Consider the following 14903-nt stretch of genomic DNA (forward strand, 5'->3'; position numbering starts at 1 on the left):
AATATATTAGCCTCAGCATAAGTCAAAATTTAGAATAGCAGGAGATGGGCATTATCCTGGTTATTTTTTTTTTTTTGGCATATGTGCTTTTTGTCTTTTTTAGCAAAGAAAAAAATATCTTAAAATCATCAATAAAACCAGGGAGAGAAGGCTTAGCGTTCCTCCATTTAACACAATGGATATGATATTTACTCAAACGTATGATGATGTTAATAATGTCTGAGACACCCAATGCTAGATGATCCATATAAAAAAAATTATGATGTAATTCAAATAGTGGCACATCATTAATATTTAGGGAAATCCAATTTTTTAAGTTGCACCAAATACATTGTGTGATAGGGCATAGAAGGAAAAAAAAGATGTTCTAGGGTTTCATTTTCATCAGTACAAAAAGAACACTGATCCACCTCAAAGCCAAATCTCTTTTTTTAGAAATTCTGCCACAGGATTAATTTTTTTTAAAGTGTGTTTCTTTAACTTTAGGTAGAATAGGCTATTTCATAAATTTTTAGTATGCTTTATCCAGTGTATATGAAATAACTAAATTGTTAAGATGATTGTCGAGGTCAGACTCTTAATTTGTCTGTTAAACCGATGCGGTTTCTCTTTCAGTCAGACCTCCAGGGCTCAAGCTCTCACTCCCAGCTAATTCCAGACTCGTATGGCTCTGGCTGACTTCTGATCTCCTCTGGGGGAAAAAGGGAGCTTAATTTCTTCTTCTGTCTTTCTCTTTCTAATTGTGCAGGTGAGTCACTCGGCGTGTGATGACCACCGCCGTCATCTGTAAGCTGCTGCGCTCCAAAGAGGCCATGGCCACGATGGACATCAGGAACTGGCCCCCAGTGCTGGACACCGGTACAGCGTTTCATTCATATCCACACAGGGAAATCACGCTCGCATTAAGTACTTTAATTTAACATAAATGCAGGTCGTGCACAGCCGCCTCACAATGCAGTCTGAGTAGTTCTGGTTGCAGATATAAACCTAAAGAATGCACATTAAATGAAATCCTCTGCTGTGATGAAACCTGCCTTTACAGCTCCATCACTCTGTGATTTATCGAAAAATAAAAACTTGCTGTAGCTGCAAGTCTGTGGAGGTCCCCACCACTGCTTTAGAGAATCAAAGCACCAGGAAGTGGGAATAAGTTCTCCTATAATAAGGATTTTTAGGTCCCTGATAACAAAAATGAGCAGATTTTATCCAGTTTGGTAACTTTTACATCACTAGAGAAGAAAATATAGCCACATTATTATAATTACTATGGTTATTTTTGTATTTTTGGTAAAGAGGTTGCCCAGTTTTGATACACATGGAGGTTTGCAGCAGAGACAGAATCACGTTTTCTGCTTATTTTAATGATAGTTTAATGACTTTAGAAACCAGAAGCCTGATTGTTTGTTTTTTACATTGAGACAAAGTTTACACAGAAGGACTATATAGGGTCTTTTATAAAGTAGCTTTCAGGGATTCAGGATCTCTGAAGAAAAACGATCAATTTTTATTACTTAGAGATTTTTCAACATCTAACAAGGACAGAGGAGGACAAAGCTAAATTGGCCTGATTTTTGCATAACTTTAAGAATTTGAATGTGAAGAGAAGAAAAGATCCATGAACGTAATGATTCAAAGGGTTCAAATATCTTTGAATTTATGTGCTTCAATATATTTTTCGGACTGAGGAAAACAGAAAAAAGGTTAAGTATTCTGAAGAGCGTAAAATTATGAAAAAACTAGAGATATGAAATATCCAGATTTTAGAGGCCCAAAGAGGTGAAGAGCAAAGCAGCAAACAGAGAAAGCTTTGTAAAGTAGCTTTTTTTTTTTTTTTTCTTAAAGGTGTGTAAAATCAGAGGTTCAGAAACAAAATACAGAGCTCAAGAAAATAGAGTTTACTGTGGAAAATCAGTTTACAGTGACATGCTAAGCCCTGTGGGTGTGTATCGTGTGTTTCAGGCTTTGCAGCGTCAGCAGAGAGTGAGCGGGACGTCGGCTGGGGTCGAGTGTGTGTTTTCCTGAAGAGACTCGGGAAGAAAGCCGACAGCAGGAGCCTCAGTTTGGCTCACTGTGATCTGACGGCTACAGACCTGCTGGAGCTTGGTTAGTTGGTTGTAGTTAACTAAACTTATAGTTTGTTAGAGTTGAGTTCCTACTCACAGACAACTGAAACATATTCACATTTGGAAAGCTGATTGTATAAATTTTCATTTGATTAATCTAAAGTTGTTCTTCTGTGTCTGAAAACACTCACTCCCACTTACTCAACCTGTGTTGTCGTCTGCTGCTGTGGCCTACAGTAGCAGACGACAACACTGCAACTGTAACGAAACTGATTACAGCATTATTTTTAAAACCTTTAGTGAATTCAACGTTCTTCAAGATTTTTCAAGCATCCACAGAAACTTTGATCGTGTGCTAAAAATGCTAGTAAAGCTGACATCCATCACGAACAACCCACATCATCCTCTGCATGAGTCTGTGAGCTGAGCAGATCCTTGTCAGAGACCAAAACACCCTCGCTGCAGGAAGGAGCACTTTCACAGATCATTGATCCCAACAGCAGTTAGACTCTATAACTCCTCAATCACGCTGTCATGAGTCACTGGACATTTACCTGGTGTGCAGGTATATGTGTATGTATATGTATACATGTGTATATTTAGTCTGTAGATGTGTGTGCAAGTACATGTCTATACTTATAGATACTTTTAGATATCTATTGCTTAAATAATAATAGTAAGAATAATGAAATTTATTTCTTGCATTTCCACAACACTCTATCCATAGTCACATACTGTGTATGCTACTGTTGTATATATAGTGTATTATCTTATTTATTTTGTAGTTGTTTATATTTTATTTCTATTTTTGGATTTTCTTCTGCTATCTCTACCTGAGCTGAGGTAACGCACAAATTTTCCTGCCGTCGATCAATAAAGTCTAATCTCCTCATTGACTGCATTTCTGATGGAGATGAGACTTCATGCAGGACAGAGGTGAGAGGCGTGACATCACGGTGCCGTGACAACAACCTGGTGCTTTACATCAGCAAAACCAAGGAGCTCATCGTGGGTTACAGGAAACCAGCAGTAGCAGAGGTGGAGAGAGTCAGCTGCTTCAGATTCCTAGGCATCAACATCAGCGAGGGTGTCATGCCATATTAAACCATTATACACCTTAATAGTAAAATAAAAAATGTGTTTAAATTGCATGAATTAATATTTATTAACGTCTCTTTTTGACGTCATGCTATGATAATGACCGCCACAAACAGAGCGTCCTCCTGTAACCATGGTTACGGGAGTTTGTTGCAAGAAGTGTTGTGAATCTCGCTGAGACGGGGAACCACTGAGAGCCTCAGATGAACCAGTCAGTCAGATCGCTGTCTCCACTTCTCCTCCTCCTCCTTCGTTCCCTTTGTTTTTTAAGTACCTCATATATGTTAGGATTCTTTAGCTAGTTAGCCATCACATTAGCTAGTTAGCCATCACATTAGCAAACTGCTTCGCAGCACAGCTGCCGGAGTCGCGGCTTTTGTTGAATCAGGCGTTGGACCTGCTGGAGGAATGCTCTGCGATGATGGTGGAAAACAGGCGCCATTCAACCCATTTGCGAGCTTCAAAGAACTGGCTGCAGGTATGATTGAAAGTTTGACATCAACACCGACGTTGATGCGTCTGTGATTTATTAGTGATCGCTCACTTGTGTGCACGCGCATGTAGGTGAACGCTCGCGGCATGACGTCACATAGCTCAGTTCCTTTCTGCTTTGATGTCACAGTACGTGCCTTTGATCTTGCAGCACGTGACCTCCACTTGAGTCCCTAAATAGGGGTGAAACAGCGGGCTTTATACCTGAACCTTGCATTTTGCATTTTTAGTTGTCGTACGTTAAATGTACAGACCGCGATCTTCCCTTTCTGAAAGCTTTCTGAAAACGGATTTCCAAAGTAATTGTAGCGAAACTAAGTCATTGACAATGTCTTTATCCAGTGTTAGAACCCCTACCCCCATTAATTCAGAGCCTTTTTCACCTGCTATCAGCGGGTGTTTCGATAGGCTCTCTGGATTACAGTGGCGCTTGATAGAAAATGGGATCTGGGACTCCGATGTCCAAGTAGCACTGGCTGATATGATTACTGATGTCATTCAGTCAGTTAGTGGAAGCACCATAAAAACTTTACTTCTAGGAGGTCAGGACCAATTAAATGATGCATCATTCCAGACATACCTTAGCATAGCCGTGACAAAAATAAGCCCCGTATTGGGAGACTCTTTCTCAACCAGCTTTGCTGCTGCTCTTAATGTCACCCATGAGGAGTGTGAAAGCGCTGTGGTGCTGACACAGATGATTGAGCAGGAGATCTCAAATAAAGTCAACTCGGGTTGGGTTCTAGTCCCAGAAAACCCGGATTCTATTTATGTCACCAGAAAAATAACAAACATAAAAAACCTCAGATGCATGGTTTCTCATGCTTTCTCATGTCTGAAGAGTTATAAAGGTAAGCTGAGCGGCCTGTTCATGAGGGGGACTTTACCCACTTCCTTTAGTTCAAGTGATGAGAGTCTTGAATCCAAGCTCTCTGAGATGGGAACAATTAAAGAAATAAGTATGGCTCTCATGAGGTGGAGTACAGACAGAGAGATAAGTAAAGATGACCAGGACTGTCACATAGAACTGCAACCCGTGGAGGAAAAAGAAAGTGATGAGTTTGCAGAAGCTGAGGAGAAAGCTCAAAGTGATGTTGAAACAATCCTCAACAATCTGAATTATTTACATGATGAAGATGATGCAGATAAAGCTGCAGTTGACATTGTAAATGTGTTAATTGCTAACATTGAGTATCCTGATGCAGAAGATATCACATTAAGTGAGAAGTGTAGCTCACCCAAGCCTGCTTTTGATGTGGACCTGGTGATCAAAAAGGTGAAAGACTTTTTTGCATCATGCGCCCTAATTATAAAACCAGATGAAGTAAAACAACACTTCTTCAGGTTTGCTAAAAAGGAATTTGAAAAAATGAACAGTGAGCTGAAAGATCATTTGAAGGAAAGCAAAGGATTTTTGACCTTTCAGAGACAACAGGCAAACTCCCCGGAGAGTGAGAGAGCTGACTCCAGGAAACGCGAACACATGAATCCCTCAGAAATTCCCAGAAAAACACCAACCTTAGAAACCACAGTTGAAAGTTCTTCTCCGCTCAAATTTACAACGGTCGTGCCGGTTCTGAATAAATTGTTTAGTAAATTAACCCAGGCAGGACACCTTGACCTGACAAGTAAGGAGATGTTTTCAAGGGAGTTGACAGAAAATGTGTACGGCCATGTCGAGTCAACATATCCAGCCCCCACGATGCAAATGGGTAAAAGTCTCTCAGACTTCTCTAAGACTTCACAGGGTGACTGTAATGTACCCTCTGCTCCTGAGGTGCCATATGTGCTCGTAGAAGATTCAGTGGAAAGGTTCTTACAAAACCTTCTTTTCTGGTTGGAGAATGAAACTTTAACCCAAACTATTATAAATGACAAAATTTCTGGTGCCGTGGAAGATATAGTAAGAGTGCTGACCCCATCAAAGGAAGAAGTTATGATTGGACCAGATGCTGGTGAAACAAGCGACAGACTGTTTACATCACGGTCAAGTCCAGTTACTGATCTCACCAATCAGCCAGTCTGTGTGAGTGCAGAAGACCCGAACCTGGTTTCAAATACAAGCAGTGATCAGGCATCAGTCTCTGACACTGACCCAACAGAGGGTCAAAGTCAGCCAGCAACCTCTGAAAACCCAGAGGAAGAACTGTCAGAAACATTAGTGTCACCTGATGATAAGCTAATTGCCAATCAATTTAGTACTCTTCTAGCCACAAGAATCGCACAAAATTTACACGAAAATACCAGAAATCTTCTGGATCCAGAAAAATTAGAGTTAGTTATCAACCGTCTGACAGATTTGGTACTTTCTGAAGATAGATGCACCGAATACCTAAAAATTCTTAATAATAACAGGGTTAAATTAGTCAAGGCCACAGCTCCAGACAAGTTCTTCGATGTAATGATATCAGAAGATTCATCTTTTGACAACACTATTCTGATGCATCCAGCAATGAATCTCGGTGATCAGGCATCAGTGTCTCACACTGAACCCACAGAGGGTCAAAGTCAGCCAGCAACCTCTGAAAACCCAGAGGAAGAACTGTCAGAAACATTAGTGTCACCCGATGATAGGCTAATTGCCAAACAATTTAGCACTCTTGTAGCCACGAGAATCGCAGAAAAATTGCACAAAAATACCAGAAATCTTCTGGATCCAGAAAAATTAGAGTTAGTTATCAACCATCTGACAGATTTGGTACTTTCTGAAGATAGATGCACCGAATACCTAAAAATTCTTAATAATAACATAAATAAGTTAGTCAAGGACACAGCTAAAGGCCTTATCAAGGAGTTTGGATCTGCAGACAAGTTCTTCGATGTAATGTTGTCAGAAGATTCATCTTTTGACGACATTATTAGAAAGATCATAAGAAAGAATCTAAGTGTCTACATGAATCTTCCAAAGAAATCCAAACTTGCCAGGTTTTTTTCAGCAGTGTTAAAAGGTTTTAAGAATTTGTTCAGCTGCTGCTTTAAAGGCAGTACTGATGACTAAATTGTCATCTTGATTTTTTTCAAATACCTCTTTTAAAATCATAAAGCAGTCTGGCCTCAGAGTTAACATCGGAGGTATATTTTATTTTAAAACTATTTCATTCGACTTTAATTAGACTGAGAAATATTCTTCATCGTGTCTCCTCGTATTATCGTTACCATCACCCCCCACCGGCCGAGGCAGATGGCCGTCCCTTCTGAGCCTGGTTCTGCCGGAGGTTTCTGCCTGTTACAGGTAGTTTTTCCTCCCCACTGTCGCCAAGTGCTTGCTCATAAGGGATTATTAATTAATTGGGGTTTTCTTGCTGCTACTGTAGGGTCTCTATCTTACAGTATAAAGCAACTTGAGGAGACGGTTGTGATTTGATGCTATATTACAAATATTAAATTCAACTGAATCTTAAAAACATGTAATATAGCATCACATCACCATCAAATATAGAAATGAAAAATAAAACCAAATAAAAAACCAAACCTACATTGAAAACTGTTTGTGATTTGTCTTGTGCTTTCAAAATATATTGTCAAATATGAAAAGCTGCATCTATATGCTCTGGTCATTAGTGCTGGTATTTTAATGTAAGCAAACACAAGGAACATACACCGATGTGTAAGTACTACAGATGAAGATGCAAAGAAACCATGAAATAATTAATGAAATAGTGAAGTTTATGAATAAAATAAACAACTGTAGCACCGTCTCAGTCTCGTCGAATCGCCCCTCTGCCTCTTCCATTCTAGCATCAACTCTTCTTAACCCTCGTCTAATATGTGCATATTGTTTGTTGTTGTCTTTCCTAAAGTCACGAAGCTCTTTCGGGATGTCCAGGAGGCTGGGCTCGTCTGCATCCATGCCCTCTGTGGCTAACCTTAGCTCGGAGAGTAGCTCCTATCCACGTGGCTTTTCTCTGCCCCTCACATCAGAGGGTCTGCTGTTGTTGGCTCAGGCTGTGAAATCCAGCTCGACTCTGACTCACATCTACATCTGGGGAAACCACCTGGAGGAGCCCGTATGCCAGGTACACCCCTCAGATGTCTGTTTCCTAATGCGGGCTGAAGTCCTGTTGCCGATCCTGACGGTCTGGGGCCTGCCAGTCAAAAAGTCATGTAGCCAGTCACAGAGGGTGGGGTGCAGGCCGAGTGTTGCCAGCTTGTGAGTGAGTTTGTGTGGGATGACAGTATTGAAGGTGGAGCTGTAAGTTCAGTTGAAATATAAGTACTTTATAATTAAAGTAACACACAAATCTAAATCAATCACAACATTAAACTCACCCTGTTTTTGTAGAGAAGGTGTTCAGGCTTTTTCATTATCTCCTGAAACCAGCTGCATTGGATCTTCATCCTTTTTCACTCAGTGAAGTCTTTCCTTTTGTTGTCATTCCTCTGCACTGGAAAACCAAAGTGTGTGAACACAGGTGAATTAAGGGATATTTTTCTAAAGCAGATATAGAGTGATTTTAAGAAATACACACATATCTCTGCTTGTTGTTAGGCTAAAAGCTTGATATAGACATAACAATTTATAACATGTCTGTAGCCTCCCCCACAAGGCACATAACACCCCTGCACACCAGCACTGCACCTATATTATACCAACTATATACCAACTACCAACTATCGTAACTATATCAAGATATAGTTACGATTTAATCACAATAGGTCACAACAGTGTCACAAACATTTCCCACATACAAGAAATGATCTGCTCAGTATGACTGTTATGTCCCCAGGCTAGTCTAGGGGTTAGAAGGGACTAACATAGAGGTAAATAGTGAAAGAGGAGCCAAGATGGTAAGTTAAGAGGTTTATTTCTTGCTAGAAATTCAGTTCTAGTTCAGACTGAGGGTTAACTTCAAATAAAATAAATACATAATTATAATAAAGGTCAATCAAATGGACCAATATGGCAAGGCCATGATGATCCACTTGGTAAAGTAAATCCACTTGGCATCTTTCTTGGCCTTCAGACAACAATTCTGATGGCTAAAGATCCAAACGGGACAGGCAAAAAAAACAACCCCCCCAAAAAAGAATAAACATTGAATGAAAAATGCAAAAGCAGAACTTCCTGTTCAGACAAAAAGTACTGAGATTTCCACAGCACAAAACAAAATAACTATCGCAGTAAATTTAGTGCAGTGTGAATGATTTATGCTGCATTGCCGGGCACAAGTGTCCAGAAACTGTGATATGGAAGGCTGTTGAGGTTCATTTGTGATCCTCTTTTTCATCTGTTATTGGTCACGGGGCAGCAGTCTGGGCCCAATCTTACCCGGGGGAACGCAAAGGCGTTCTCATGCTAGCCAATAGATGTAATCCCTCCTGCGAGTCTGTTCTGGGCCTCCTACTGGTAGGACATGCCCAAAACACTCCTCCCAGCAGAAGCCTTTGTCAGATGCTTGAACCAAAGAACTGGTTCCTTTGAATGTGGCAGAGCAGTAACTCGAATTCACTCTGGTCGATCAAGCTGCTCCCCCTACCTTTAAGAAAGAGCCCAGTTACCCATCAGAGGAAACTCATTTTCATTGTTTTATATGTGATGTCATTGTTTTGGTCAGCACCCAGAGCTTGTAACCATAAGTGAAGGTAGGAACATAGATCAGATACTGTCCCAGTATACCCTGGAGGTCGCCACCCGATGAAGCTGACACGAAGCCTGCAAAAAGGCAACCACAGTGGAGACCCTCAACGACCTGGTATCGCTAGAATGTGTCCATAAAAACCAGAAACAGAATCTATGACAAAGAAAGAAGAGGTCCGACTTCTCCCCGGCTGACCTCATACTCCCCAAGGACCCTGACAGGATCACCATGTACACATGAATAGGACCCTATCCCTACTTTTATGGCAGAGCTGCATTGAACGAGCAACCTGACATGTTTCTTATGGACATGTAAAGTAGACGGTTAACAATCTTTTGCTGTGAATGACTTCAGCACTCTTTAAGGCTTTTTAAGCATCAACAGAAACTCTGCTCAAACAGATTTATTAAAATATAAAAATATAAGATCACACAACACATTGAACATTTCTCTTCTGCAACAAGCATGTCTGTTTATGGATGTAATTATTTCAGGAGGTCTAGTAGAAGTCAACGTCTTAAAATATTAGAAATGATTGCCACTAATTGTGTTTGTGATGAACAAACAAAACACTTTCATAAACTTAAATCTTTGCAGTTTAAATAATCTTTTAGTTGTCCATGACGTGCGGTGGAATCAGGGCTTGCAGCAGGTCTTTGTAGGCACATCTGTACCATTACAGTCGATGTTGTAAACTGGTTTCCTCAAACTCTGGAAGACCTCAGCGAGGAACACGTGACCATCCACCTCATAGGGGCTTACATCTGTCTGTTCTGGATGCAGCCGGCCGCTGGATATCAGCTTCTTGAAGGCCTGAAGCACGGAGGGAGCGTGGATCTGTTAGAGGGGCGATGGGATGTTAGAGGAGAAGATGAAACAGACATCTGAGGGGTGTACCCGGCATACGGGCTCCTCCAGGTGGTTTCCCCAGATGTAGATGTGAGTCAGAGTCGAGCTGGATTTCACAGCCTGAGCCAACAACACCAGACCCTCTGATGTGATGTTGTTTCTGCACACAGACAGCCTTGCACAGAGCGCAGGTTGGTGACAGCAGGTCAAGATTAAAGGATTAAAAAAGGATGAAGCTAAAACTGTTTACTTTACAAAGCTTTCTCTGTTTGCTGCTTTGCTCTTCCCCCCCTGGGCCTCTAAAAGCTGGATATTTCATATCTGTAGTTTTTTCATAATCTTACGCTCTTCAGAATATTTAACCTTTTTTCTGTTTTCCTCAGTCCGAAAAATATATTGAAGCTCATAAAGTCAAAGATATTTGAACCCTTTGAATCATTATGTTCATGGATCTTTTCTTCTCTTCACATTCAAATTCTTAAAGTTATGCAAAAATCAGGTCAATTTAACTTTGCCCTCCTCTGTCCTTGTTAGATGTTGAAAAATCTCTAAGTAATAAAAATTGATCGTTTTTCTTCAGAGATCCTGAATCCCTGAAAGTTACTTTATAAAAGACTCTATATAGTCCTTCTGTGTAAACTTTGTCTCAATGTAAAAAACAAACAATCAGGCTTCTGGTTTCTAAAGTCATTAAAATATCATTAAAATAAGCAGAAAACGTGATTCTGTCTCTGCTGCAAACCTCCATGTGTATCAAAACTGAGCAACCTCTTTACCAAAAGAGTGTGGTTGATTCTGGGGTTGATGCAGGACTCACTCTTTGAGGGTGCTGCGCGGACAGGTGATGGCTTTGCTCAGGTACCCAGCTCCACCATCTCCAATCTGATTGGATGACAGATCTAAAATCTCCAGGGCCCTGTTCTGCTTCAGCATCATGGCGAGATGAAACGCACCGTCACGGGTCACACGGTTGCTACAGAAATCCAAGAAAGACAGATGTATGGTATGAAGAGGAGGAAATGCGCCCTCTGCTGGCTGCTCGACTCGTTTCCTACCTGCACAGGTCCAGGTAGCGCAGGCTGTGGTTTCGCCCCAGGCCTTCAGTGAGCTGCTCTATCCCAGTGTCAGTCATCCCCATCCTCCCCAGGTGGAGCTCCATCAGGCTGCTATTCACTGCCAGCATCTTAGAGCAGTGCACTGCCCACTCCTCCTGAGACACAAAGAGCTGGCTCAGATCAGTCTGCCTCCCTCTGAGTTTTATACCTGGTGTGTGTTTGTACCTGATGGCTGAAGAGCAGCGGACGGCTGATATCGACAGAGGAAAGAGCCTTGTTTTTCTTCAGCATGATGACGAGCGCTATAATACTGCTGGTGTCCTGTAGGGATCGAGAAAACTCTCAGAAACAGAATGATGTCAGCACCAAACCTTTTTAAAAAGTGAAGCCCATCTACCAGGTCGCAGTCGGCCACTTCCAGCTCCTGCAGCGCGCAGTTCTCCTGCAGCACGCTGGCCAGTTCCAAACCTCCTCCTCTCCCGATCTTGTTACCTGACAGCCTGAGAGAGAGCAGGGTGCTGTTACCCTGCAGAGAGAACGACAGGCGGGGACGTGGCTTCCACATTAGAAACGTTGGAGCCACATTAAAAGGAATGAAAATCCAACTGTAAATGAATTCTGCTAAAATCTAGGAGGATCTCATGAGTGAAGAGGAGTCTGGCCAGGATCGAGCTCATTTTAGTTCATGGGGGGTGGGGGTGGGGGGTTAAGCACCTAATTCCTAAGGGAAGAGTAAGAATAAACAGTTTATATGAGAACATATTAAGTGTTAAACCTGCAGGCTGCTGGCGAGGACTTGAGCTCCATTGGCCTGGATGTCGTTAAACATTAAATCCAAACAGCTCAGAGATGATTTCTCCTCCTGCTCAGAGAAAACAAACACGAAATACATCAAACATGAAACATTTTACTTACAGAAAATGATCCACCCATTGCATTTTGTTACCTACTTGCAGGAGCTTAGCAAGGTGTTCAACTCCTTCATTTGTTATGTTGTTGTAGCTCAGATCAAGACCTGGTCACACACACACACACACACACACGTAGTTAAAGACAGTTAAACACACCTTGTCTGAATCAGGTCGCCTGAATCCGCCAGCTCACCTGTAACACGCTCGTTATGTCGGAGACATTTACAGAGAACGAGGACGTCGTCGTCACTGAGTCTCTGAACCTGTCTGACATTTCCTGGAAGTTTTAGGGTGAACTTCCTGCCACACAGACAAGTTTTCCACGCCAGCAGAGAATCAATGTTTATATGGGAAATGCATTGGAAAAAACACACATCCTTAAAACAGGGTTGTCACACTCAGTTTAGTTAACCAGCCATGTGAGGCCCAAATAGATCTCTAAAAATCTGATATTTGAAAAATCTGATATTTGAAATCTATAAATCTCTCTCTCTCTCTCTCTCTCTATATATATATATATATATATATATATATAATTGTGAATAATTTTCACAACATTTAACCAGGTAACTGGTCAAGCACTTTTTTAACCACCTGGTTATTTTAATACTGGGTGTGCTTAGTATGAAATATGAAACACTTCACTTCGCCGTTACAACTTATGTCTAAAAATGTATCGTTTAAGGCAGCGGTCTCCAACCTTTTTTGCGCCACGGACCGGTTTATGCCCCACAATATTTTCACGGACCAGCCTTTAAGGTGTCGCGGATAAATAGAACAAAATAAAACTAGTACCGGTACCGAAAAAAGGAGGATTTATTCATAACACACGTGAAAAGACCCAGGAAAACCGAGTAAACGATAAAAACGATAACAAAATAACGCTGAAAACCGATAAAAACCCTGAAAACTATACATTTCACACCTGAGCCTCAACTCTCGCGGCCCGGTACCAAACGACTCACGGACCGGTACCGGTCCGAGGCCCGGGGGTTGGGGACCGCTGCCCTAAAGTTACATTGGAGTTTAAAGTGTAAACGCTTACCCCGTTAACGGCGTCTTCTTCAATGACTGTGAAACGTACGGATTCACTTTTACCTTTCTCTCAGCGCACACGGCTTTATAAAGCTCTGACATGCTTTGGGCCGTCATCACTAGATACTGTTTGAGTCGCTATGGCAACACGAGGGACGGCAGCCGCGGAGGTACAAACAAGTAACGGGAGGGAAATTTTAACGTAAGGCGGATTTTTGATAAGAGATGAACGTTAATATATTAAAGAAATACAATAAATTAACGTGTAGGTTTGCGTCTCAGTAACCAATTACAGTATGTAACAACAACAAAAAAAAAGATAATGGGTGAATGTGAGTGGAATTAAAAGAAAAAAACTTTAAAATCATAAAAATAATAGAAAATGGCTAATTAACAAGAAATAAACATTCTAAGAGAAAATAATATTTCCAATTTATTAGTTTCAATTTTAAATTCAGGAGAACACAAATTCAAATTTAAGAGAAACTAAACGTTTTAAGAAGAAATATCAATGGCAAAACATTTAATTACAGCTTTTATCTTTATGATCAGATAGTGAAATGTAAAAGAAAATAAATTGTTTTAGGAAACAAAATGGATGCATTTACAAGAACACAAATTAATAAAAGTCAATAGTCAAAAAGAAGCTGGAGGCCAACAGAAAAAGCAAACAATGGACTATTTTCATGCCGGGCTGTTGTATAAACTGTGACCTGCATTCATATTATCAGAAGTAGATACGTGATTAATATTTGATTATGACTCAGAGAAAATGCTTTAGCGTATAAACAAATGAAACTAATAATATTAAAAAAGATAATAATGAAGTGGAACCTGTGACATTAATTAGTGGGTCAATGATACAAAACAATGATTTGTAACCGAGAGGAAAACAGATGTGGGCGTTCACAGGACTGAAAACACTAAGTGTGACTTTCATCTGCTGTGCACCATCACGCAGACACAAGTAACTGAGCTTCATGTTACAGAAGTTCATGATTGTATTTAAAATGTTTATTTTAAGACTTAAAATATGTAAGTTTTACAAACCAGAATGAGAATATATTTATTTACAGTGTTACAAATGACAGAAATAAAATAAAATGTGAATAGAGAAGTGTAAACAAAATGAATGTAGACATTCACTATATTATATACAAACGAGCCCATCAGTAATAATTACAAATGATGCTTTAATCACTGCAAGGCAGAAGTAATGTTTAGTGTGTTCGTGCTTGATTTTATCGCCCTGGACCGTCTGCCCGACGGCAGAAATTCAAACAATAAGAAAACAATCTTAAGAGAATATTAATAAATAATAAATAGTCAGATGAATACTTTAAGGATATTAAGTGCAGATAAATGTGCTCTCCTGCATGTTCCACTTCATCCTGGTCAAACTGTCTGGCCTGCTGAACACTTCCTCCTCTCCGTGGCTCAGATCTTGGCTTTACAGCAGAGTCTGAGGGTCCAAGCAGCTGTAAGCTGGAGGAGGATATGACATCAGCGACAACTGTAATGCCAGTGCTAGCTATTTAGCTAACAATGTTTTGTCAGGCACTGGTGTTACACATGCTGCGGTGTTATTTAGTGTGTATCTGTGTTCAATTGTCATGTTCATAATGGAAAAAAGATGCGTGGCTGGAGGCCCGACGGGTCGTAAAGAGAAACAAGGATCACGGCTAAATTTGTTAAATTGAATTTGACACAAAAGTCCTCTGACAAAGTTAATACACGAGGAAGGAGGTCGTCTGCAGTGTACTGACGAATTCACACTAACTTTAAAGTGCACACATTGGAAAACTATCAAACAAACACATT

General features: G+C 40.6%; 1 protein-coding gene across 1 annotated transcript; it reads right to left on the minus strand.

The window, feature by feature from the left end:
• Positions 1 to 9582: 9582 nt before the first annotated feature.
• Positions 9583 to 13216, minus strand: LOC148101477 (leucine-rich repeat-containing protein 34-like). Its single transcript, XM_087845649.1, has 10 exons — positions 13093 to 13216; positions 12241 to 12347; positions 12087 to 12151; positions 11912 to 11998; positions 11534 to 11662; positions 11362 to 11457; positions 11137 to 11291; positions 10899 to 11054; positions 10130 to 10256; positions 9583 to 10045 (listed from the first exon to the last, which is right to left on the minus strand). Exons 1-10 carry the CDS (start codon positions 13197 to 13199, stop codon positions 9869 to 9871), a joined length of 1206 nt encoding a protein of 401 aa, XP_087701775.1. The 5' UTR covers positions 13200 to 13216; the 3' UTR covers positions 9583 to 9868.
• Positions 13217 to 14903: the final 1687 nt, after the last annotated feature.

The sequence above is a fragment of the Neolamprologus brichardi genome, chromosome 9, assembly GCF_056152115.1.
Source record: "Neolamprologus brichardi isolate AB-2024 chromosome 9, ASM5615211v1, whole genome shotgun sequence".
Lineage (NCBI taxonomy): Eukaryota > Metazoa > Chordata > Actinopteri > Cichliformes > Cichlidae > Neolamprologus > Neolamprologus brichardi.